This window comes from Pseudophryne corroboree, chromosome 1, assembly GCF_028390025.1.
Source record: "Pseudophryne corroboree isolate aPseCor3 chromosome 1, aPseCor3.hap2, whole genome shotgun sequence".
In the NCBI taxonomy this organism is placed as follows: Eukaryota; Metazoa; Chordata; class Amphibia; order Anura; family Myobatrachidae; genus Pseudophryne; species Pseudophryne corroboree.
In genome coordinates, this window is record NC_086444.1 from 176,642,018 (window position 1) to 176,669,287 (window position 27,270).

The 27,270-nt window shown below is 49.1% G+C and overlaps 1 protein-coding gene across 1 annotated transcript; it reads left to right on the forward strand.

Moving 5' to 3' along the window:
• The first annotated feature begins 11,618 nt into the window (after positions 1-11,618).
• On the forward strand, positions 11,619-22,952 carry ZCCHC9 (zinc finger CCHC-type containing 9). Its single transcript, XM_063963922.1, has 5 exons — positions 11,619-12,001; positions 13,032-13,182; positions 15,484-15,576; positions 15,856-15,924; positions 22,551-22,952. Exons 1-5 carry the CDS (start codon positions 11,717-11,719, stop codon positions 22,664-22,666), a joined length of 714 nt encoding a protein of 237 aa, XP_063819992.1. The 5' UTR covers positions 11,619-11,716; the 3' UTR covers positions 22,667-22,952.
• Positions 22,953-27,270: the final 4,318 nt, after the last annotated feature.

Sequence of the window (27,270 nt, forward strand, 5' to 3'; positions counted from 1 at the left end):
CAGAAGCAGAGCCATGAAACTATATAGGACGTTGGTTACTACTTCTGCCCCCTAAGTCCCACGAAGCCTGTTGCCAGCAGTCCTCCCTGAAAATAAAAATAAGATTTTACTCACCGGTAAATCTATTTCTCGTAGTCCGTAGTGGATGCTGGGAACTCCGTAAGGACCATGGGGAATAGACGGGCTCCGCAGGAGACTGGGCACTCTAAAAGAAAGATTAGGTACTATCTGGTGTGCACTGGCTCCTCCCTCTATGCCCCTCCTCCAGACCACAGTTAGAATACTGTGCCCGGAAGAGCTGACACAATAAGGAAAGGATTTGGAATCCCGGGTAAGACTCATACCAGCCACACCAATCACACCGTATAACTCGTGATACTATACCCAGTTAACAGTATGAAATATAACTGAGCCTCTCAACAGATGGCTCAACAATAACCCTTTAGTTAGGCAATAACTATATACAAGTATTGCAGACAATCCGCACTTGGGATGGGCGCCCAGCATCCACTACGGACTACGAGAAATAGATTTACCGGTGAGTAAAATCTTATTTTCTCTGACGTCCTAGTGGATGCTGGGAACTCCGGAAGGACCATGGGGATTATACCAAAGCTCCCAAACGGGCGGGAGAGTGCGGATGACTCTGCAGCACCGAATGAGAGAACTCAAGGTCCTCCTCAGCCAGGGTATCAAATTTGTAAAATTTAGCAAGCGTGTTTGCCCCTGACCAAGTTGCAGCTCGGCAAAGTTGTAAAGCCGAGACCCCTCGGGCAGCCGCCCAAGATGAGCCCACTTTCCTTGTGGAATGGGCTTTTACTGATTTAGGATGCGGCAATCCAGCCGCAGAATGCGCCAGCTGAATTGTGCTACAAATCCAGCGAGCAATAGTCTGCTTAGAAGCAGGAGCACCTAGTTTGTTGGGTGCATACAGGATAAAAAGCGAGTCAGTTTTCCTGACTCCAGCCGTCCTGGAAACATACATTTTCAAGGCCCTGACTACGTCCAGTAACTTGGAATCTTCCAAGTCCCTAGTAGCCGCAGGCACTACAATAGGTTGGTTCAAGTGAAAAGCTGATACCACCTTAGGGAGAAACTGGGGACGAGTCCTCAATTCTGCCCTATCCATTTGGAAAATCAGATAAGGGCTTTTACATGACAAAGCCGCCAATTCTGACACACGCCTGGCCGAAGCCAAGGTCAATAACATGACCACTTTTCCACGTGAGATATTTCAAATCCACAGTTTTAAGTGGCTCAAACCAATGTGATTTCAGGAAACTCAACACCACGTTGAAATCCCAAGGTGCCATAGGAGGCACAAAAGGGGCTGAACATGTAGCACTCCCTTTACAAATGTCTGAACTTCAGGCAGTGAAGCCAGTTCTTTCTGGAAGAAAATCGACAGAGCCGAAATCTGGACCTTAATGGAACCCAATTTTAGGCCCATAGTCACTCCCGACTGTAGGAAGTGCAGAAAACGACCCAGCTGAAATTCCTCAGTAGGGGCCTTCCTGGCCTCACATCACGCAACATTTTCGCCAAATACGGTGATAATGGTTTGCGGTTACTTCTTTCCTAGCTTTTATCAGCGTAGGAATGACTTCCTCCGGAATGCCCTTTTCCTTTAGGATCCGGAATTCAACCGCCATGCCGTCAACGCAGCCGCGGTAATTCTTGGAACAGACAGGGCCCCTGTTGTAGCAGATCCTGTCTGAGCGGTAGAGGCCATGGGTCCTCTGATATCATGTCTTGAAGTTCTGGGTACCAAGCTCTTCTTGGCCAATCCGGAACCACGAGTATCGTTCTTACTCCTCGCCTTCTTATTATTCTCAGTACCTTTGGTATGAGAGGCAGAGGAGGGAACACATAAACCGACTGGTACACCCACGGTGTCACTAGAGCGTCCACAGCTATCGCCTGAGGGTCCCTTGACCTGGCGCAATATCTCTTTAGCTTTTTGTTGAGGCGGGACGCCATCATGTCAACCTGTGGCCTTTCCCAACGGTTTACCAACAGTTGGAAGACTTCTGGATGAAGTCCCCACTCTCCCGGGTGTAGGTCGCGTCTGCTGAGGAAGTCTGCTTCCCAGTTGTCCACTCCCGGAATGAACACTGCTGACAGTGCTAAGACGTGATTTTCCGTCCATCGGAGAATCCTTGTGGCTTCTGCCATCGCCATCCTGCTTCTTGTGCCGCCCTGTTGGTTTACATGGGCGACTGCCGTGATGTTGTCTGATTGGATCAGTACCAGCTGGTTTTGAAGCAGGGGCCTTGCCTGACTTAGGGCATTGTAAATGGCCCTCAGTTCCAGAATATTTATGTGTAGGGACGACTCCTGACTTGACCAAAGTCCTTGGAAATTTCTTCCCTGTGTGACTGCCCCCCAGCCTCGAAGGCTGGCATCCGTGGTCACCAGGACCCAGTCCTGTATGCCGAATCTGCGGCCCTCTAGAAGAAGAGCACTCTGCAGCCACCACAGCAGAGACACCCTGGTCCTTGGAGACAGGGTTATCAGCCGATGCATCTGAAGATGCGATCCCGACCACTTGTCCAAGAGGTCCCACTGAAAGGTTCTTGCATGGAACCTGCCAAATGGAATTGCTTCGTATGAAGCTACCATTTTTCCGAGGATTCGTGTGCAGTGATGCACCGATACCTGTTTTGGTTTCAGGAGGTCTCTGACTAGAGATGACAGCTCCTTGGCTTTCTCCTGCGGGAGAAACACTTTTTTCTGTTCTGTGTCCAGAACCATCCCCAGGAACAGTAGGCGTGTGGAAGGAACCAGCTGTGGAATGTTTAGAATCCATCCGTGCTGTTGTAGCACTTCCCGAGATAGTGCTATTCCGACCAACAACTGCTCCTTGGACCTCGCCCTTATAAGGAGAACGTCCAAGTACGGGATAATTAAAAACTCCCTTTTTTCGAAGGAGTATCATCATTTCTGCCATTACCTTGGTAAACACCCTCGGTGCCGTGGACAGTCCAAACGGCAGTGTCTGGAATTGGTAATGGCAATCCAGTACCACAAATCTGAGGTACTCCTGGTGAGGATGGTAAATGGGGACATGCAGGTAAGCATCCTTGATGTCCAGGGATACCATGTAATCCCCCTCGTCCAGGCTTGCAATAACCGCCCTGAGCGATTCCATCTTGAACTTGAATTTTTTTATGTATGTGTTCAAGGATTTCAAATTTAAAATGGGTCTCACCGAACCGTCCGGTTTCGGTACCACAAACAGTGTGGAATAGTAACCCCCTCCTTGTTGAAGTAGGGGCACCTTGACTATCACCTGCTGGGAATACAGCTTGTGAATTGCCTCTAGCACAGCCTCCCTGCCTGAGGGAGTTGTCGTCAAGGCAGATTTGAGGAAAACGGCGGGGGGGAGACATCTCGAATTCCAGCTTGTGCCCCTGAGATACTACTTGAAGGATCCAGGGATCCTGTGAGCGAGCCCACTGATCGCTGAAATTTTTGAGGCGGCCCCCCACCGTACTTGGCTACGCCTGTGGAGCCCCTGCGTCATGCGGTGGGCTCAGAGGAAGCGGGGGAAAAATTTTGATTCTGGGAACTGGCTGACTGGAGCAGCTTTTTCCCTCTTCCCTTGTCTCTGTGCAGAAAGGAAGCGCCTTTGACCCGCTTGCTTTTCTGAAGCCGAAAGGATTGTACCTGATAATACAGTGCTTTCTTAGGCTGTGAGGAAACGTGAGGTAAAAATTTTTCTTCCCAGCTGTTGCTGTGGATACGAGGTCCCAGAGACCATCCCCAAACAATTCCTCACCCTTATAAGGCAGATCTATGTGCCTTTTAAAGTCAGCATCACCTGTCCAGTGTCGGGTCTCTAATACCCTCCTGACAGAATGGACATTACATTAATTCTGGATGCCAGCCGGTAAAATATTCCTCTGTGCATCCTTCATATATAAGACGACGTCTTTAATATGCTCTTATGTAAGCAACTAGTATCCCTGTTTGACAATATCTGCAGGTCTCAGTCTAGTACCTGAGTGTGTAAATACAGACTTCAGGATAGCCTCCTGCTTTTTATCAACAGGTACCTTCAAAGTGGCCGTATCCTAAGACGGCAGTGCCACCTTTTTTGACAAACGTGTGAGCGCCTTATCCACCCTAGGGGATATCTCCCAGCGTAACTTATCCTCTGGCGGGAAAGGGTACGCCAACAGTAACTTTTTAGAAATTACCAGTTTCTTATCGGGGGAACCCACGCTTTTTCACACACTTCATTCACTCATCTGATGGGGGAACAAAACACTGCCTGCTTTTTCTCCCCAAACATAAAACCCTTTTTTAGTGGTACTTGGGTTAATGTCAGAAATGTGTAACACATTATTTATTGCCGGGATCAAGTCACGGATGTTCCTAGTGGATTGTATATATGTCTCAACCTCGTTGACACTGGAGTCAGACTCCGTGTCGACATCTGTGTCTGCCATCTGAGGGAGCGGGCGTTTTTGAGCCCCTGATGGCCTTGTAAGGAGTTGACACTGTCGGTTAATACCTTCCACCTATCCATCCACTCTGGTGTCGGCCCCCAGGCGGCGACATCACATTTATCGGCATCTGCTCCGTCACCACATAAGCCTCCTCATCAAAACATGTCGACACAGCCGTACCGACACACCACACACACACACACACACACACACACACACACACACACACACACACACAGGGAATGCTCTGACTGAGGACAGGACCCCACAAAGCCCTTTGGGGAGACAGAGAGAGAGTATGCCAGCACACACCAGAGCGCTATATAATGTGGGGATTAACACTATAACTGAGTGAATTTTTCCCAATAGCTGCTTGTATATACAATATTGCGCCTACATTTTGTGCCCCCCCTCTCTTTTTAACCCTTTGAGCCTGAAAACTACAGGGGAGAGCCTGGGGAGCTGTCTTCCAGCTGCACTGTGAAGAGAAAATGGCGCCAGTGTGCTGAGGGAGATAGCTCCGCCCCTTTTTCGCGGACTTTTCTCCCGCTTTTTTATGGATTCTGGCATGGGGTATTTATCACATATATAGCCTCTGGGGCTATAATAAGATTTTACTTACCGATAAATCTATTTCTCATAGTCCGTAGTGGATGCTGGGGACTCCGTCAGGACCATGGGGATTAGCGGCTCCGCAGGAGACAGGGCACAAAAAGTAAGCTTTTAGGATCACATGGTGTGTACTGGCTCCTCCCCCTATGACCCTCCTCCAAGCCTCAGTTAGGTACTGTGCCCGGACGAGCGTACACAATAAGGAAGGATCTTGAATCCCGGGTAAGACTCATACCAGCCACACCAATCACACCGTACAACCTGTGATTTGAACCCAGTTAACAGTATGATAACAACGAAGGAGCCTCTGAAAAGATGGCCCACAACAATAATAACCCGATTTTTGTAACAATAATTATGTACAAGTAATGCAGACAATCCGCACTTGGGATGGGCACCCAGCATCCACTACGGACTATGAGAAATAGATTTATCGGTAAGTAAAATCTTATTTTCTCTAACGTCCTAGTGGATGCTGGGGACTCCGTCAGGACCATGGGGATTATACCAAAGCTCCCAAACGGGCGGGAGAGTGCGGATGACTCTGCAGCACCGAATGAGAGAACTCCAGGTCCTCCTCAGCCAGGGTATCAAATTTGTAGAATTTTACAAACGTGTTCCCGCCTGACCACGTAGCTGCTCGGCAAAGTTGTAAAGCCGAGACCCCTCGGGCAGCCGCCCAAGATGAGCCCACCTTCCTTGTGGAATGGGCATTTACAGATTTTGGCTGTGGCAGGCCTGCCACAGAATGTGCAAGTTGAATTGTACTACAAATCCAACGAGCAATAGTCTGCTTAGAAGCAGGAGCACCCAGCTTTTTGGGTGCATACAATATAAACAGCAAGTCAGACTTTCTGACTCCAGCCGTCCTGGAATTATATATATATATATATATATATATATATATATTTTCAGGGCCCTGACAACGTCTAGCAACTTGGAGTCCTCCAAGTCCCTAGTAGCCGCAGGCACCACAATAGGTTGTTTCAGGTGAAACGCTGACACCACCTTAGGAAGAAACTGGGGACGAGTCCCAGTTCTGCCCCGTCCGAATGGAAAATCAAATATGGGCTTTTGTAAGACAAAGCTGCCAATTCTGACAATCGCCTGGCCGAGGCCAGGGCCAACAGCATGGTCACTTTCCATGTGAGATATTTCAAATCCACAGATTTGAGCGGTTCAAACCAATATGATTTAAGGAATCCCAACACTACTTTGAGATCCCACGGTGCCACTGGAGGCACAAAAGGGGCTGTATATGCAATACTCCCTTGACAAATGTCTGGACTTCAGGAACTGAAGCCAATTCTTTCTGGAAGAAAATCTACAGGGCCGAAACTTGAACCTTAATGGACCCCAATTTGAGGCTCATAGACACTCCTGTTTTCAGGAAGTGCAGAAATCGACCTAGTTGAAATTTCTTCGTGGGGCCTTCCTGGCCTCACCCACGCAACATATTTTCACCACATGTGGTGATAACGTTGTGCGGTCACCTCCTTCCTGGCTTTGACCAGGGTAGGTATGACCTCTTCCGGAATGCCTTAGAATCCGGCGTTCAACCGCCATGCCGTCAAACGCAGCCGCGGTAAGTCTTGGAACAGACATGGTACTTGCTGAAGCAAGTCCCTTCTTAGCTCCTGAGGCCATTAGTCCTCTATGAGCATCTCTTGAAGTTCCGGGTACCAAGTCCCTCTTGGCCAATCCGGAGCCACGAGTATAGTTCTTACTCCTCTACGTCTTATAATTCTCAATACCTTGGTTATGAGAAGCAGAGGAGGGAACACATACACCGACTGTTACACCCACGGTGTTACCAGGACATCCACAGCTATCGCCTGAAGGTCTCGTGACCTGGCGCAATACCTGTCCCGTTTTTTGTTCGGGCGGGACGCCATCATGTCCACCTTTGGTCTTTCCCAACGGTTCACAATCATGCGGAAAACTTCTCTATGAAGTTCCCACTCTCCCGGGTGGAGGTCGTGCCTGCTGAGGAAGTCTGCTTCCCAGTCGTCCACTCCCGGAATGAACACTGCTGACAGTGCTATCACATGATTTTCCGCCTAGCGAAAAATCCTTGCAGTTTTGCCACTGCCCTCCTGCTTCTTGTGCCGCCCTTTCTGTTTACGTGGGCGACTGCCGTGATGTTATCCCACTGGATCAATACCGGCTGACCTTGAAGCAGAGGTCTTGCTAAGTTTAGAGCATTATAAATTTGCTCTTAGCTCCAGTATATTTATGTGGAGAGAATTCTCCAGACTTGATCACACTCCCTGGAAATTTTTTCCCTGTGTGACTGCTCCCCAGCCTCTCAGGCTGGCCTCCGTGGTCACCAGCATCCAATCCTGAATGCCGAATCTACGGCCCTCTAGAAGATGAGCACTCTGTAATCACCACAGGAGAGACACCCTTGTCCTTGGATATAGGGTTATCCGCTGATGCATCTGAAGATGCGATCCGGACCATTTGTCCAGCAGATCCCACTGAAGAGTTCTTGCGTGAAATCTGCCGAATGGAATCGCTTCGTAATAAGCCACCATTTTTACCAGGACTCTTGTGCAATGATGCACTGACACTTTTCCTGGTTTTAGGAGGATCCCGATTAGCTCGGATAACTCCCTGGCTTTCTCCTCTGGGAGAAACACCTTTTTCTGGACTGTGTCCAGAATCATCCCTAGGACCAGCAGACGTGTCGTCGGAACAACTGCGGTTTTGGAATATTTAGAATCCACCCGTGTTGTCGTAGAACTACTTGAGATAGTGCTACTCCGACCTCCAACTGTTCTCTGGACCTTGTTTTTATCAGGAGGTCGTCCATTTTCTTTGAAGACGAATCCTCATTTCGGTCATTACCTTGGTAAGGACCCGGGGTGCCTTGGACAATCCAACGGCATCGTCTGAAACTGATAGTGACAGTTCTGTACCACGAACCTGAGATACCCTTGGTGAGAAAGGCAAATTTTGGGACATGGAGGTAAGCATCCCTGATGTCCCGGGACACCATATAGTCCCCTTCTTCCCGGTTCGCTATCACTGCTCTGAGTGACTCCATCTGGATTTGAACCTTTGTAAGTGTTCAAATATTTCAGATTTAGAATAGGTCTCACCTAGCCTTCTGGCTTCAGTACCACAATATAGTGTGGAATAATACCCCTTTCCCTGTTGTAGGAGGGGTAATTTTATTATCACCTGCTGGGAATACAGCTTGTGAATTGTTTTCAATACTGCCTCCCTGTCGGAGGGAGACATTGGTACAGCAGACTACAGGAACCTGCGAGGGGGAAACGTCTCGACATTCCAATCTGTACCCCTTGGATACTACTTGTAGGATCCAGGGGTCCTGTACGGTCCTAGCGTCATGCTGAGAACTTGGTAGAAGCGGTGGAGGGCTTCTGTTCCTGGGAATGGGCTGCCTGCTGCAGTCTTCTTCCCTTTCCTCTATCCCTGGGCAGATATGACTCTTATAGGGACGAAAGGACTGAGGCTGAAAAGACGGTGTCTTTTTCTGCAGAGATGTGACTTAGGGTAAAAAACGGTGGATTTTCCAGCAGTTGCCGTGGCCACCAGGTCCCATGGACCGACCCCAAATAACTCCTCCCCTTTATACGGCAATACATCTTTGTGCCGTTTGGAATCTGCATCACCTGACCACTGTCGTGTCCATAAACATCTTCTTGCAGATATGGACATCGCATTTACTCTTGATGCCAGAGTGCAAATATCCCTCTGCGCATCTCTCATATATAGAAATGCATCCTTTAAATGCTCTATAGTCAATAAAATACTGTCCCTGTCAAGGGTATCAATATTTTTAGTCAGGGAATCCGACCAAGCCACCTCAGCTCTGCACATCCAGGCTGAGGCGATCGCTGGTCGCAGTATAACACCAGCATGTGTGTGTATACTTTTTAGGATATTTTCCAGCCTCCTATCAGCTGGCTCCTTAAGTACGGCCCTATCTGTAGATGGTACCGCCACTTGTTCTGATAAGCATGTGAGCGCCTTATCCACCCTAAGGGGTGTTTCCCAACGCGCCCTAACTTCTGGCGGGAAAGGGTATACCGCCAATAATTTTCTATCGGGGGAAACCCACGCATCATCACACACTTCATTTAATTTATCTGATTCAGGAAAAACTACAGGTAGTTTTTTCACACCCCACATAATACCCTTTTTTGTGGTACTTGTAGTATCAGAAATATGTAACACCTCCTTCATTGCCCTTAACGTGTGGCCCTAAAGGAAAATACGTTTGTTTCTTCACCGTCGACACTGAAATCAGTGTCCGTGTCTGGGTCTGTGTCGACCGACTGAGGTAAATGGGCGTTTTACAGCCCCTGACGGTGTTTGAGACGCCTGGACAGGTACTAATTTGATCGCCGGCCGTCTCATGTCGTCAACCGGCTTGCAGCGTGTTGACATTATCACGTAATTCCATAAATAAGCCATCCATTCCGGTGTCGACTCCCTAGAGAGTGACATCACCATTACAGGCAATTTGCTCCGCCTCCTCACCAACATTTTCCTCATACATGTCGACACACACGTACCGACATACAGCACACACATAGGGAATGCTCTGATAGAGGACAGGACCCACTAGCCCTTTGCGGAGACAGAGGGAGAGTTTGCCAGCACACACCAAAACGCTATAATTATACAGGGACAACCTTTATATAAGTGTTCCTCCCTTATAGCATTTAATATATATTCATATCGCCAAATCAGTGCCCCCCCTCTCTGTTTTAACCCTGTTTCTGTAGTGCAGTGCAGGGGAGAGCATGGGAGCCTTCCCACCAGCATTTCTGTGAGGGAAAATGGCGCTGTGTGCTGAGGAGAATAGGCCCCGCCCCCTTTTCGGCGGGCTTCTTCTCCGGAGTTTGTGATATCTGGCAGGGGTTAAATACATCCATATAGCCTCAAGGGCTATATGTGATGTATTTTTCGCCATACAGGTATTATACATTGCTGCCCAGGGCGCCCCCCCCCGCGCCCTGCACCCTCCGTGACCGCTGTGTGAAGTGTGCTGACAACAATGGCGCACAGCTGCAGTGCTGTGCGCTACCTGATGAAGACTGAAAGTCTTCTGCCGCCTGGTTCCGGACCTCTTCAATCTTCAGCATCTGCAAGGGGGGTCGGCGGCGCGGCTCCGGGACGAACCCCAGGGCGAGACCTGTGTTCCGACTCCCTCTGGAGCTAATGGTGTCCAGTAGCCTAAGAAGCCAATCCATCCTGCACGCAGGTGAGTTCACTTCTCTCCCCTAAGTCCCTCGTAGCAGTGAGCCTGTTGCCAGCAGGACTCACTGAAAATAAAGAACCTAAAAACTTTTTCTAAGCAACTCTTTAAGAGAGCCACCTAGATTGCACCCTGCTCGGACGGGCACAAAAACCTAACTGAGGCTTGGAGGAGGGTCATAGGGGGAGGAGCCAGTACACACCATGTGATCCTAAAAGCTTACTTTTTGTGCCCTGTCTCCTGCGGAGCCGCTAATCCCCATGGTCCTGACGGAGTCCCCAGCATCCACTAGGACGTTAGAGAAATATTGTGATTATTTTGCCAGCCAAGGTGTTTATATTACCCTCAGGGCGCGTCCCCCCCGCCCCCCCCCAGCGCCCTGCACCCATCAGTGACCGGAGTGTGAGGTGTGCATGAGGAGCAATGGCGCACAGCTGCAGTGCTGTGCGCTACCTTGTTGAAGACAGAAGTCTTCTGCCGCCGATTTTCCGGAACACTTCTTGCTTCTGGCTCTGTAAGGGGGCCGGCGGCGCGGCTCCGTGAACGAACACCAAGGTCGAGTCCTGTGGTCGATCCCTCTGGAGCTAATGGTGTCCAGTAGCCTAAGAAGCCCAAGCTACCACCAGTTAGGTAGGTTCACTTCTTCTCCCCTTAGTCCCTCGCTGCAGTGAGCCTGTTGCCAGCAGGTCTCACTGTAAAATAAAAAACCTAAAATATACTTTATTTCTAGGAGCTCAGGAGAGCCCCTAGTGTGCATCCAGCTCGGCCAGGCACAGAAATCTAACTGAGGTCTGGAGGAGGGGCATAGAGGGAGGAGCCAGTGCACACCAGATAGTACCTAATCTTTCTTTTAGAGTGCCCAGTCTCCTGCGGAGCCCGTCTATTCCCCATGGTCCTTACGGAGTTCCCAGCATCTACTAGGACGTCAGAGAAAAACCTAATATAACTCAGTAGAGCTCCCCTGGAATACATCCAGTCTGCCTGGGCACATTTCTAAAACTGAGGTCTGGAGGAGGGGCATAGAGGGAGGAGCCAGTTCACACCCTTGAAAAGTCTTAAAGTGCCCATGGCTCCTGCGGAACCGTCTATACCCCATGGTACTACAGTGGACCCCAGCATTCTCTAGGACGTATGAGAAACACTGACAAATGAGGAATAATAGCATTAGACTCATCAGGCTAACAGCCTGCCCCCAATCCCACCCCTAACCGCCTGCAAAAGGGTTTGGGGCAGACAGAGTGCAGTAGGTTTCCTCTCCCTGCCCAACATAAAGCCGGAGTCCAAGTTTCCCCTTTCCAGTAACAACAATGGCGCCCGGTGTCCTATACCACGCAGCGACCGAAGGACGCACATCCGGCAGAGTAGGGACGTATATCCGCCCGGCTCCGAGTCCTCCACGTTCCGATTCCTACCGAATATGACACGCTGGGCCCGGCCCGGACACAGTAGCAACACTCCGGCTCGGAACCGCAAGGTGTGCGCGGCCACCCCATGGGAGGAGCAGCACCAGCAGCAGGGGGGCGGGCAGGGCAAGCGTGCCGCCTGCAGCGAGGAGAGGGCGCCCGGGGCCAAGAGGAGGAAGGAGGCGTATGTGAATCAGGATGTTAACGGGTTCCTGGCGCAGCAAGAGGGCCAGGACTGGAAGGATCAGCGCAGGGAGGGCAGGAGGCTGAAGAGGCAGGACACTAAGAAGAGCAAGATGGTGAGGAGGCCCTAATGCTGGTTACCCGACAGGGGCCATATATTGGGGTTCCCATCCATACCCACAGGGGCCATGTAATGGGGGAACTCCCGAACCAACAGGGACCATATAGTGGTGTAAACATGAATACCAACCTGAACCATATGATGGGCTACCCTTCCATACTTACTGGCCATATATCGGAAATGCTCATGCCAATATAGGGACCTTATATTGAAGTACCCACCCATACCACCAGGGAACACACATTGGGGTATCTCCCCATACCAACAGGTCCATATATCGGAGTATCTTCCCATAACAGCAGGTACCATATATTGCCAGCATAACGACAGCTGGGCGAGCGCTAATGAGCCCCTTGCGGGCTCGCCAAGCTGCGGGCACGGTGGCGCGCCAAGCGTGCCACACTATTTATTCTCCCTCCAGAGGGGTCGTGGACCCAAGAAGGAGAATGTCGGTGGTCGGGATCCCGGCATCGGTATGCTGGTTGCCGGGATCCCAGCCGGCGGCATACTGAAGACCACCCCTTCCCCTCAGCCCACACCAAGGACCATGTATTGGGGCACTCCACCAGGATCATGTATGAGGGTATTTCTCCATTCCAGTGGGGATCATATATCAGAATATCCCCCTCTTCCCCACTGACAGGGATCAGATTGGGACGTAACCCCTACCCCCATCATCATGGATCCTAATATAAGATTATCAGCTGCTGCACAGACAACATGTGCAAACTTGTCCCCAGCCTATATATGGTGATAGAGATATAGCATTGGCGAATACTTCTGTTAATATACCAGGACAATGTATCTTGTACACGGCAAATGGCGAGTCGCCCTATCTGACCCTCCACTCTGTTCTGCTCTTTCTACGTACTCCATCCTGACCCCAGCCATACTTGCACAATACCTCATTCCCAGTCCCCAAGCTCCCATAAATCTCCTTTAGGAGATGTGAAATCATTATGAAAGTCTGGAGTTGGAGAGGAGATAGACACGGTAATGAGCGCACTACCTATCCTGTGTTACAGATCTGTTTCCACTGCCGGAAGCCTGGCCATGGCATGTCTGACTGTGCAGAAGCGCTACGATGCCAGGAGATGGGCACAGGAATCTGTTTCCGCTGTGGGTCGACAGAGCATGAGATCAATAAATGCAGAGCCAAAGTGGATCCAGCACTTGGTACATGTGAGAGCGAATTGCTAAAAATGAGTTGTGGTGTATGTGCGATGACCTATATTGGGATCCGTTCAATTTGCAGGCTTTCGGGATCCCGGCAGTCAGGATACCGACCCGGGAATCACGACAGCCGGCAATGCCGCCAGTCGGAATCCCGGCAGTGCTGGACTATTCCCACTCGTGGTTGTCCACGACATCCATAGAGTGGGAATAGATCCTGTGGTGAGCGCAGCGAGCCACTGAGCCCGCAAGGGGCTGTTTGAGCTCGTCCCACTGCCGGCATTCTGGTGGGCGGGATGCCGCTATCAGGATATGGACAGCCAGCATCCTGCCCGCCGGTAAATCGTATGTATTCCCCCTGTATTAAGATGTCTGACTTTACTGTATTGTACTTGATAATTCAACATGGACTTTAGAGATTAGATGTTTTACTGGGATCAGCATGATTTGCAGATGTACGGGATGCCGGCGGTTGGAATAGACAGCAGCATCCTGTTCATCAGAATCCCGACAACCCCACAGTAACCCCCTAAGCGCTGAAACACACTACCCGGCTGGCGACGCCCGGCAAAAACCTGGCCGGCTTTTAACCGCTGCCGTGATGCAAAGACACATTGAGCGCAATGTGTCCTTACACACGGCCCGGCTGCCGGGTTGCAGCCGGAACTATCCACTGGAAGGTCCGGCTGCCGGGCTGGCTTTGCAGCCAGTAAACCGTGTGTATGAAGGGGAGCTTTCACACAACGTTTTTTTCCCAAGCCGTGTCTAATGCTGCGCATGCGCACAGCATCACACACGGCTCAAAGCCGTCCTGTGTGAGAGACTCTGCCGGTTTCTCCCGGATGGCAAAAAGCCGGACAAAGTTTGTCCGGCTTTTTGCCATCCGAGAGAATCCAGCGCGTGTGTTACAGCCCTAACCCTCCCCGGTGGTGCCTAACCCTCCCTTCCCCCGCTTGATCTCTAACCCTCCCTCCCCGGTCCCTAACCTCCTTCTACCTAACAGCTAACTGCTTCCTGTTTTACTAGTTGATTATTACGTAAATATACAATTTACCACAAACTGTGCAAAGGCAGCAGCTAACTAAGGTTTCTATGTATCAGGCAGTGAAAAAACCTTTATTTGCCATTATTGACAACAAAGGAGATAACACTTCACTTATGTGTTAAGAGTAACCGTGGAGAAATCCTGAGTTTCTTCATAGCTGCTCAGTACTTACGAGTTGTGCATTCCCTCGCTTGCCCTGTAGTACAGATGTTTACTCTTACATCTTTGTTCTGTGCGCTACAAGTTGCGTTACATGCAACACGTGAGTGCTGTGTGACTCGGGAAGCGCAGAGCGTCTTTTCATGTTTGTTTGTTTTTTTGTTTTTTATCAAAAAGCATCTAAGACACAAAGTAATGTAATAGGACGCACAAGCAGCATCTGCTGATTAATATGATGTGCAGTATGCCTATATTCTGTGTGACTGCAACTGTATTTGCATACAAAATTCTATGCTACGTGGAATTTCGGATGCAGATAAAGCAGTAATTACACACAGAATATAGGCATGCCGCATGTCATTTGCATCAGCAGAAGCTGCTTGCGCGTCCTATTACATTACTCTGCATCTAATATGCATTTTCACAGAAAAAAAATGCAAAAATGACGCTCTGCGCTACAGAGTCCCCCCACGGCATGGTGTGACTTCAAGGGCTGTTTAGCATGACTGCAGCAAGGATGTAAGAGGATGCATCTGTACTTCCTTTCGAGGGTGGCGCTATGTGTTACTTAGCAGTCCTGTCACCTTCTCTGAGCTTAATTGTGTATTGCTATCGGACTCCAGAATTTGTGCACAGTGCACACTGTGGTTGCAGCCCAATATCACTTTAGAGTTAAGCTTATGAGATACAGGTAGGGCACAGATTGCTGGAGGTGTGAGTAATTGTCCCACCTCTTTTTATTACATCTCTGTGCTATGACATCCCACATTGCTGCGCTAAGCGGTAATGCAAGAAGCGCAGAGGTAAGTGTCGGGTTAATAAATGTGCCCCTGAATTAGAATCTGACACACAATACAGTATCTCGGTGACCAGATTAATGTTCTAATGTGGAAAGTCAGGATGCTGCATGCCCTCTCTGACCTTACCATGTATATTGCAGTAACTCCACTAATAGTCAGTTGGGTCAGCCTACCAGGTGTGAAGGGATGACTAACCGGAGATAGAAGTGCAGCAGAGATTAGATAACCATCACAATCATTGTGACAATATCTAACGCTTATCCATACAGGAAAAATAACCATGTTCTTATAATGTTTCAGGAGAGTTTCCGTATGCAAAATGTTTCATATGTGGAGAGATGGGACACTTATCCCGGTCATGTCCAGACAATCCCAAGGGATTATACGCAGAAGGTATGTGATTGTGACCAGTATGCCGGGTTAGTTGAGTAAAACCGTGAAAGCGGTATTAGATCTTCCCTACAAATACACTTTTTGGGGCTTTCCCTTGGGTTATGTCTCTTTCCTTCTAAGTCAGCTGCACATTGTTTGTAAGATTGGCACAGTAAATAAAGGTAATTAAGAACCTGGGGACACTGAAGGTCATAGTCCAAGTAATGGCTGTGATTATGGATCTCTCTCTGTTTTGTAGCTGTAGTGTGACCTCCGCTGCATGTGTCTGTTTCCTTTTAGGTGGAGGATGCCGGATATGTGGTTCTGTAGAACATTTTCAGAGGGATTGCCCTGAACACCACACATCAGGTGAGATGTTCCTTATCGAATGACAGAATAGCGTGCATTACATTATTGTAGACAAAATCCATGTGTAGGTGGGGAAATAATAAGTTGTATCAACATTTTTGTGAGTCTGCATTTTTATTTCAATATTACCATTATTTATATAGCGCACACATATTCCGCAGCGCTTTTCAGAGAATATTTGGCCATTCACATCAGTCCCTGCCCCAGTGGAGCTTACACTCTATATTCCCTATCACATGTACACACACATTCACGCTAGGGTTAAGTTTGTTGGGAGCCAATTAACCTACCAGTATATTTTCTCTATCGTCCTAGTGGATGCTGGGGTTCCTGAAAGGACCATGGGGAATAGCGGCTCCGCAGGAGACAGGGCACAAAAGTAAAGCTTTCCGATCAGGTGGTGTGCACTGGCTCCTCCCCCTATGACCCTCCTCCAAGCCAGTTAGATTTTTGTGCCCGGCCGAGAAGGGTGCAATCTAGGTGGCTCTCCTAAAGAGCTGCTTAGAAAAGTTTAGCTTAGGTTTTTTATTTTACAGTGAGTCCTGCTGGCAACAGGATCACTGCAACGAGGGACTTAGGGGAGAAGAAGTGAACTCACCTGCGTGCAGGATGGATTGGCTTCTTGGCTACTGGACATCAGCTCCAGAGGGACGATCACAGGTACAGCCTGGATGGTCACCGGAGCCTTGCCGCCGGCCCCCTTGCAGATGCTGAAGTAAGAAGAGGTCCAGAATCGGCGGCAGAAGACTCCTCAGTCTTCTAAAGGTAGCGCACAGCACTGCAGCTGTGCGCCATTTTCCTCTCAGCACACTTCACACGGCAGTCACTGAGGGTGCAGGGCGCTGGGAGGGGGGCGCCCTGGGAGGCAAATGAATACCTATTTTGGCTAAAAATACCTCACATATAGCCTCCGGAGGCTATATGGAGATATTTAACCCCTGCCAGAATCCGTTAAGAGCGGGAGACGAGGCCGCCGAAAAAGGGGCGGGGCCTATCTCCTCAGCACACAGCGCCATTTTCCCTCACAGAAAGGCTGGAGGGAAGGCTCCCAGGCTCTCCCCTGCACTGCACTACAGAAACAGGGTTAAAACAGAGAGGGGGGGCACTAATTTGGCGTTAGAAATATATAAAAAAGATGCTATAAGGGAAAACACTTATATAAGGTTGTCCCTATATAATTATAGCGTTTTTGGTGTGTGCTGGTAAACTCTCCCTCTGTCTCTCCAAAGGGCTAGTGGGTCCTGTCCTCTATCAGAGCATTCCCTGTGTGTGTGCTGTGTGTCGGTACGTGTGTGTCGACATGTATGAGGACGATGTTGGTGAGGAGGCGGAGCAATTGCCTGTAATGGTGATGTCACTCTCTAGGGAGTCGACACCGGAATGGATGGCTTATTTAGGGAATTACGTGATAATGTCAACACGCTGCAAGGTCGGTTGACGACATGAGACGGCCGACAAACAATTAGTACCGGTCCAGACGTCTCAAAAACATCGTCAGGGGTTTTAAAACGCCCGTTTACTTTAGTCGGTCGACACAGACAGGGACACTGAACCCAGTGTCGACGGTGAATAAACAAACGTATTCCTTTATTAGGGCCACACGTTAAAGGCAATGAAGGAGGTGTTACATATTTCTGATACTACAAGTACCACAAAAGAGGGTATTATGTGGGATGTGAAAAAACTACCGTAGTTTTTCCTGAATCAGATAAATTAAATAAAGTGTGTGATGATGCGTGGGTTCCCCCCGATAGAAAATTATGGGCGGTATACCCTTTCCCGCCAGAAGTTAGGGCGCGTTGGGAAACACCCCTTAGGGTGGATAAGGCGCTCACACGCTTATCAAAACAAGTGGCGGTACCGTCTATAGATAGGGCCGTCCTCAAGGACCAGCTGACAGGAGGCTGGAAAATATCATAAAAAGTATATACACACATACTGGTGTTATACTGCGACCAGCGATCGCCTCAGCCTGGATGTGCAGAGCTGGGGTGGCTTGGTCGGATTCCCTGACTAAAAATATTGATACCCTTGACAGGGACAGTATTTTATTGACTATAGAGCATTAAAGGATGCATTTCTATATATGCGAGATGCACAGAGGGATATTTGCACTCTGGCATCAAGAGTAAATGCGATGTCCATATCTGCCAGAAGATGTTATGGACACGACAGTGGTCAGGTGATGCAGATTCCAAACGGCACAAAGGTGTATTGCCGTATAAAGGAAGAGGAGTTATTTGGGGTCGGTCCATCGGACCTGGTGGCCACGGCAACTGCTGGAAAATCCGCCGTTTTTACCCTAAGTCACATCTCTGCAGAAAAAGACACCGTCTTTTCAGCCTCAGTCCTTTCGTCCCTATAAGATCATATCTGCCCAGGGATAGAGGAAAGGGAAGAAGACTGCAGCAGGCAGCCCATTCCCAGGAACAGAAGCGTTCCACCGCTTCTGACAAGTTCTCAGCATGGCGCTGAGACCGTACAGGACCCCTGGATCCTACAAGTAGTATCCCAGGGGTACAGATTGGAATGTCGAGACGTTTCCCCTTCGCAGGCTCCTGAAGTCTGCTTTACCAAGGTCTCCCTCCGACAAGGAGGCAGTATGGGAAAAAATTCACAAGCTGTATTCCCAGCAGGTGATAATTAAATTACCCCTCCTACTACAAGAAAAGGGGTATTATTCCACACTATATTGTGGTACTGAAGCCAGAAGGCTAGGTGAGACTTATTCTAAAAAAATTTTTGAACACTTACAAAGGTTCAAATCAAGATGGAGTCACTCAGAGCAGTGATAACGAACCAGGAAGAAGGGGACTATATAGTGTCCCGGGACATCAGGGATGCTTACCTCTATGTCCCAAATTTGCCCTTCTCACTAAGGGTACCTCAGGTTCGTGGTGCAGAACTGTCACTATCAGTTTCAGACGCTGCCGTTTGGATTGTCCACGGCACCCCGGGTCTTTACCAAGGTAATGGCCGAAATGATGATTCTTCTTCGAAGAAAAGGCGTCTTAATTATCCCTTACTTGGACGATCTCCTGATAAGGGCATAGTCCAGGGAACAGTTGGAGGTCGGAGTAGCACTATCTCGGATACTGCTACAACAGCACGGGTGGATTCTAAATATTCCAAAATCGCAGCTGATCCCGACGACACGTCTGCTGTGCCTAGGGATGATTCTGGACACAGTCCAGAAAAAGGTGTTTCTCCCGGAAGAGAAAGCCAGGGAGTTATCCGAGCTAGTCAGGAACCTCCTAAAAACAGTGCATCATTGCACAAGGGTCCTGGTAAAAATGGTGGCTTCCTACGAAGCAATTCCATTCGGCAGATTTCACGCAAGAACTTTTCAGTGGGATCTGCTGGACAAATGGTCCGGATCGCATCTTCAGATGCATCAGCGGATAACCCTATATCCAAGGACAAGGGTGTCTCTCCTGTGGTGGTTATAGAGTGCTCATCTTCTAGAGGGCCGCAGATTCGGCATTCAGGATTGGATGCTGGTGACCACGGAGCCCAGCCCGAGAGGCTGGGGAGCAGTCACACAAGGAAAAAATTTCCAGGGAGTGTGATCAAGTCTGGAGACTTTTCTCCACATAAATATACTGGAGCTAAGGGTAAATTTATAATGCTCTAAGCTTAGCAAGACCTCTGCTTCAAGGTCAGCCGGTATTGATCCAGTGGGAAAAACATCACGGCAGTCGCCCACGTAAACAGACAGGGCGACACAAGAAGCAGGAGGGCAATGGCAAAAACTGCAAGGACTTTTCGCTGGGCGGAAAATCATGTGATAGCACTGTCAGCAGTGTTTCATCCCGGGAATGGAAACTGGGAAGCAGACTTCCTCAGCAGGCACGACCTCCACCCGGGAGAGTGGAAACTTCATCGGGAAGTTTTTTCCACATGATTGTAAACCGTTGGGAAATACCAAAGGTGGACATGATGGCGTCCCGTCTGAACAAAAAACGGGACAGGTATTGCGCCAGGTCAAGAGACCCTCAGGCAATAGCTGTGGACGTTCTGGTAACACCGTGGGTGTACCAGTCGGTGTATGTGTTCCCTCCTCTGCTTCTCATACCTAAGGTGCTGAGAATTATAAGACGTAGAGGAGTAAGAACTATACTCATGGCTCCGGATTGGCCAAGAAGGACTTGGTACCCGGAACTTCAAGAGATACTTACAGAGGTCTTATGGCCTCTGCCGCTAAGAAGGGACTTGCTTCAGCAAGTACCATGTCTGTTCCAAGACTTACCGCAGCTGCGTTTGTCGGCATGGCGGTGGAAAGCCGGATCCTAAGGGAAAAAGGCATTCCGGAAGAGGTCATTCCTACCCTGGTCAAAGCCAGAAAGGAGGTGACCGCACAACATTATCACCACATGTGGCGAAAATATGTTGCGTGGTGTGAGGCCAGGAAGGCCCCACAAAGAAATTTCAACTCGGTCGTTTCCTGCATTTCCTGCAAACAGGAGTGTCTATGGGCCTCAAATTGGGGTCCATTAAGGTTCAAATTTCGGCCCTGTCGATTTTCTTCCAGAAAGAATTGGCTTCAGTTCCTGAAGTCCAGAAGTTTGTCAAGGGAGTATTGCATATACAACCCCCTTTTGTGCCTCCAGTGGCACTGTGGGATCTCAACGTAGTTCTGGGATTCCTCAAATCACATTGGTTTAAAACCAGTCAAATCTGTGGATTTGAAGCATCTCACATGAAAAGTGACCATGCTCTTGGCCCTGGCCTGGACCAGGCGAGTGTCAAATTGGTGGTTTTTTCTCAAAAAAGCCCATATCTGTTTGTCCATTCGGACAGGGCAGAGCTGCGGACTCGTCCCCAGTTCTCTCCCTAAGGTGGTGTCAGTGTTTCACCTGAACCAGCTTATTGTGGTGCCTTGCACCTACTAGGGACTTGGAGGACTCCAAGTTGCTAGATGTTGTCAGGGCCCTGAAAATATGTTCCAGGACGGCTGGAGTCAGGAAAACTGACTTGCTGTTATCCTGTATGCACCCAACAAACTGGGTGCTCTTGCTTCTAAGCAGACTATTGCTAGTTGGATGTGTAATACAATTCAGCTTGCACATTCTGTGGCAGGCCTGCCACAGCCAAAATATGTAAATGCCCATTCCACAAGGAAGGTGGGCTCATCTTGGGCGGCTGCCCGAGGGGTCTCGGCTTTACAACTTTGCCGAGCAGCTACTTGGTCAGGGGCAAACACGTTTGCTAAATTCTACAAATTTGATACCCTGGCTAAGGAGGACCTGGAGTTCTCTCATTCGGTGCTGCAGAGTCATCCGCACTCTCCCGCCCGTTTGGGAGCTTTGGTATAATCCCCATGGTCCTTTCAGGAACCCCAGCATCCACTAGGACGATAGAGAAAATAAGAATTTACTTACCGATAATTCTATTTCTCGGAGTCCGTAGTGGATGCTGGGCGCCCATCCCAAGTGCGGATTATCTGCAATACTTGTACATAGTTACAAAAATCGGGTTATTATTGTTGTGAGCCATCTTTTCAGAGGCTCCGCTGTTATCATACTGTTAACTGGGTTTAGATCACAAGTTGTACAGTGTGATTGGTGTGGCTGGTATGAGTCTTACCCGGGATTCAAAATTCCTCCCTTATTGTGTACGCTCGTCCGGGCACAGTACCTATCTGGCTTGGAGGAGGGTCATAGGGGGAGGAGCCAGTGCACACCACCTGATCGGAAAGCTTTACTTTTGTGCCCTGTCTCCTGCGGAGCCGCTATTCCCCATGGTCCTTTCAGGAACCCCAGCATCCACTACGGACTCCGAGAAATAGAATTATCGGTAAGTAAATTCTTATTTTTGGAATGTTGGAGGAGACCGGAGTACCCGGAGGAAACCCACACAAGCATGGGGAGAATATATGAACTCCACACAGCCATGGTGGGAATCGTACCCATGACCTCAGTGCTGTGAGGCAGTAATGCTAACCATTACACCATGGGTCTTCAACCTGTGGCGCTCTAGCTGCTGTGGAACTACACATCCCAGCATGCCCTGCCATAGTTTTGGTATTAAGGCATGCTAAAACTGAGGCAGGGCATGCTGGGATGTGAAGTTCCACAGCAGCTCGGGGGCCGCAGCTTGAAGACCCATTCATTACACCATCCGTGCTGTCATCAAAAAAATAATTAAAATTAAAGCCACTTTTGTACACACTACTCATTTTTCACATCACATGGTGGATGCAGAGTTGGTCACAAGTTGGTTATAATTGCATCCCAGTTGTGTACATAATACTAAATGCAGATATTTGGCTGAATGCGTGGTTGATCTGCTGACCTGCATGCACTTGGTGTATCTGTCATCCTTAGCAGTACACACTTGCACCAGCCCTGTCCCTGATATAAAAGAGCTTAATTGTGTGTAGTTATAATTCTACACCTTCTATTAAGTCTACACACGTGCACTAAACTATCCCTACACTCAGATGTCATTACCAATCGGCTACATCCCTTCAACTGCAAGTGGAGACTGTTGAGTTGCATTTTGTATTATATCTTGTCCAACTACCTGCTTCCAAGTTATATAAAACCAAAAAAGTAAAATACATACTTACTTTTTTTTTTTTGTGGCAATGTAATTATATCTAATTACTGTTTTTGACACCACAGCCCAAATGACAGTCGGCAGATGGTTGAACGGGATGAGTGCAGATCACGAAGATGTTCCTGTGACTCGCAAAGCACAGAAATTACCAATCAAAATAGCCAAGATTGTCACATTCTGACCGTGTCTGTTCTGGGAAACGTGAATCCTGGCTGTGCTGTAACCTAGCTGATGATTAGGAACCTATCACATGTTTATATCGGAACACTTTTGAAGACTGTTTACATATGGTATTTTTCAGAGATCACAAACAAACCCTGTCTCCGTTGCTATATACAGAATGTATATGTATATATTGTGTAAGGTCACAACCATCAAGAATAGGAACCATATATTGATAGCTGTCATGTATAATATTTGTATAATTTGGTTAATTTTGCTGCAACATAAATACATTTGTAAAAACCTGCAGTCCCAGAAGTGATGTATGTGTAACGAAAATAATTCTCATTGCAATTTGATGTGTTTTATACAAGATGGGACAACATATTTTCTGCAAAGGGCAGCCAGAGATTTGGATAATGACTAAACCGGTCCGTAGGTTCTGGGGATACAAAAACATGGATTCCCATAAAACTGAGCTACAGCTTGGTCACTGATTAACTGTCTGCCTCAAACAAGATATAGCTGTGCGGAGAGGCAGGATTAGGTTCAGGAATGTCTGAGAATGGCTTGGATACAAGCAGGGCCAGATTAACAATGGGGCGGGTTGAGCTGCAGCTCCAGGCCCCCTGTTGAAAATAGGTCCACAGGAGACGGACAGCATTGACAGGAAAAAAACTTTTCTCTGACGTCCTAGTGGATGCTGGGACTCCGTCAGGACCATGGGGATTAGCGGCTCCGCAGGAGACAGGGCACAAAAATAAAAGCTTTAGGACTAGGTGGTGTACACTGGCTCCTCCCCCTATGACCCTTCTCCAAGCCTCAGTTAGGTTTTTGTGCCCGTCCGAGCAGGGTGCAATCTAGGTGGCTCTCCTAAAGAGCTGCTTAGAAAAAGTTATTAGGTTTTTTATTTTCAGTGAGTCCTGCTGGCAACAGGCTCACTGCAACGAGGGACTTAGGGGAGAAGAAGTGAACTCACCTGCGTGCAGGATGGATTGGCTTCTTAGGCTACTGGACACCACTAGCTCCAGAGGGATCGAACACAGGCCCAGCCATGGAGTCCGGTCCCGGAGCCGCGCCGCCGACCCCCTTGCAGATGCCGAAAAGTGAAGAGGTCCAGAAACCGGCGGCAGAAGACTTTTCAGTCTTCATGAGGTAGCGCACAGCACTGCAGCTGTGCGCCATTGTTGTCGGCACACTTCACACCAGCGGTCACTGAGGGTGCAGGGCGCTGGGGGGGGGCGCCCTGGGCAGCAATGATAATACCTTGTTCTGGCTAAAAATACATCACATATAGCCCCTGGGGCTATATGGATGTATTTAACCCCTGCCAGGTCTCACAAACACCGGGAGAAGAGCCCGCCGAAATAGGGGGCGGGGCCTATCTCCTCAACACACAGCGCCATTTTCCTGCACAGCTCCGCTGCGAGGAAGGCTCCCAGGACTCTCCCCTGCACTGCACTACAGAAACAGGGTAAAAAAAACAGAGAGGGGGGGCACTTTTTTGGCGATATTGATATATTAAGCTGCTATAAAGGAAACAACACTTCTGTAGGGTTGTTCCTATATATTTATAGCGCTTGGGTGTGTGCTGGCAAACTCTCCCTCTGTCTCCCCAAAGGGCTAGTGGGGTCCTGTCTTCGATAAGAGCATTCCCTGTGTGTCGGTACGTGTGTGTCGACATGTATGAGGACGATGTTGGTGTGGAGGCGGAGCAATTGCCGGTAATGGTGATGTCACCCCCTAGGGAGTCGACACCGGAATGGATGGCTTTGTTTATGGAATTACGTGATAATGTCAGCACGTTACAAAAATCAGTTGACGACATGAGACGGCCGGCAAACCAGTTAGTACCTGTCCAGGCGTCTCAGACACAGTCAGGGGCTGTAAAACGCCCTTTACCTCAGTCGGTCGACACGGACACCGAATCTAGTGTCGACGGTGAAGAAACAAACGTATTTTCCAGTAGGGCCACACGTTATATGATCACGGCAATGAAGGAGGCTTTGCATATCTCTGATACTGCAAGTACCACAAAAAGGGGTATTATGTGGGGTCTGAAAAAACTACCTGTAGTTTTTCCTGAATCAGAGGAATTGAATGAAGTGTGTGATGAAGCGTGGGTTAACCCCGATAGAAAACTGCTAATTTCAAAGAAGTTATTGGCATTATATCCTTTCCAGCCAGAGGTTAGGGCGCGCTGGGAAACACCCCCTAGGGTGGATAAGGCACTCACACGCTTATCAAAACAAGTGGCGTTACCGTCTCCTGAAACGGCCGCCCTCAAGGATCCAGCTGATAGGAGGCTGGAAACTACCCTGAAAAGTATACACTCATACTGGTGTTATACTGCGACCAGCCATCGCCTCAGCATGGATGTGCAGTGCTGGGGTGGTTTGGTCGGATTCCCTGACTGAAAATATTGATACCCTGGATAGGGACAGTATTTTATTGACTATAGAGCAATTAAAGGATGCTTTTCTTTATATGCGAGATGCTCAGAGGGATATTTGCACTCTGGCATCGAGAGTAAGTGCGATGTCCATATCTGCCAGAAGAAGTTTATGGACGCGACAGTGGTCAGGTGATGCGGATTCCAAACGGCATATGGAAGTATTGCCGTATAAAGGGGAGGAATTATTTGGGGTCGGTCTATCGGATTTGGTGGCCACGGCAACAGCCGGGAAATCCACCTTTTTACCTCAGGTCCCCTCCCAACAGAAAAAGACACCGTCTTTTCAGCCGCAGTCCTTTCGTTCCTATAAGAACAAGCGGGCAAAAGGACAGTCATATCTGCCCCGAGGCAAAGGAAAGGGTAAGAGAGTGCACCAAGCAGCTCCCTCCCAGGAGCAGAAGCCCTCCCCGGCTTCTGCAAAGCCCTCAGCATGACGTTGGGGCTTTACAAGCGGACTCAGGGGCGGTGGGGGGTCGACTCAAGAATTTCAGCGCACAGTGGGCTCACTCACAGGTGGACCCCTGGATCCTGCAGGTGGTAGTATCTCAGGGTTACAGGTTGGAATTCGAGAAGTCTCCCCCTCGCCGGTTCCTAAAGTCTGCTCTGCCAACGTCTCCCTCAGACAGGGCGACGGTATTGGAAGCCATTCACAAGCTGTATTCTCAGCAGGTGATAGTCAAGGTACCCCTCCTACAACAGGGAAAGGGGTATTATTCCACACTATTTGTGGTACCGAAGCCGGACGGCTCGGTAAGACCTATTCTAAATCTGAAATCTTTGAACCTGTACATACAAAAATTCAAGTTCAAGATGGAGTCACTCAGAGCAGTGATAGCGAATCTGGAAGAAGGGGACTTTATGGTGTCCCTGGACATCAAGGATGCATACCTGCATGTCCCAATTTGCCCTTCACATCAAGGGTACCTCAGGTTCGTGGTGCAAAACTGTCATTATCAGTTTCAGACGCTGCCGTTTGGATTGTCCACGGCACCTCAGGTCTTTACCAAGGTAATGGCCGAAATGATGTTTCTTCTGCGAAGAAAAGGCGTATTAATTATCCCTTACTTGGACGATCTCCTGATAAGGGCAAGGTCCAGAGAACAGCTGGAGGACGTAGTAGCACTAACCCAAGTAGTGCTGCAACAGCACGGGTGGATTCTGAATTTTCCAAAATCTCAATTGACCCCGACGACACGTCTGCTGTTCCTGGGAATGATTCTGGACACGGTTCAGAAAAAGGTGTTTCTTCCGGAGGAGAAAGCCAGGGAGTTATCCGAACTTGTCAGGAACCTCCTAAAACCAGGAAAAGTGTCTGTGCATCAATGCACAAGAGTCCTGGGAAAAATGGTGGCTTCTTACGAAGCGATTCCATTCGGCAGATTCCACGCACGAACTTTTCAGTGGGATCTGCTGGACAAATGGTCCGGATCGCATCTGCAGATGCATCAGCGGATAACTTTGTCTCCACGGACAAGGGTGTCTCTTCTGTGGTGGTTGCAGAGTGCTCATCTGTTAGAGGGCCGCAGATTCGGCATACAGGACTGGGTCCTGGTGACCACGGATGCCAGTCTGAGAGGCTGGGGAGCGGTCACACAGGGAAGAAACTTCCAGGGAGTGTGGTCAAGCCTGGAGATGTCTCTTCACATAAATATACTGGAGCTAAGAGCGATTTACAATGCTCTAAGCCTGGCTTCAGGGTCAGCCGGTGTTGATCCAGTCGGACAACATCACGGCAGTCGCCCACGTAAACAGACAGGGCGGCACAAGAAGCAGGAGGGCAATGGCAGAAGCTGCAAGGATTCTTCGCTGGGCGGAAGATCATGTGATAGCACTGTCAGCAGTGTTCATTCCGGGAGTGGACAACTGGGAAGCGGACTTCCTCAGCAGACACGATCTACACCCGGGAGAGTGGGGACTTCATCCAGAAGTCTTCCACATGATTGTGAACCGTTGGGAAAAACCAAAGGTGGATATGATGGCGTCCCGCCTCAACAAAAAACTGGACAGGTATTGCGCCAGGTCAAGAGACCCTCAGGCAATAGCTGTGGACGCTCTGGTAACACCGTGGGTGTTCCAGTCAGTGTATGTGTTTCCTCCTCTGCCTCTCATACCAAAAGTACTGAGAATTATACGGCAAAGGGGAGTAAGAACGATACTCGTGGCTCCGG

Coding starts and splice junctions, on each gene's coding strand:
- ZCCHC9 (XM_063963922.1), top strand. CDS start 11,717: ATGACACGCTGGGCCCGGCCCGGACACAGTAGCAACACTCCGGCTCGG. Junction 12,002..13,031: donor ACACTAAGAAGAGCAAGATG/GTGAGGAGGCCC, acceptor CCTGTGTTACAG/ATCTGTTTCCACTGCCGGAA. Junction 15,577..15,855: donor CAAGGGATTATACGCAGAAG/GTATGTGATTGT, acceptor GTTTCCTTTTAG/GTGGAGGATGCCGGATATGT.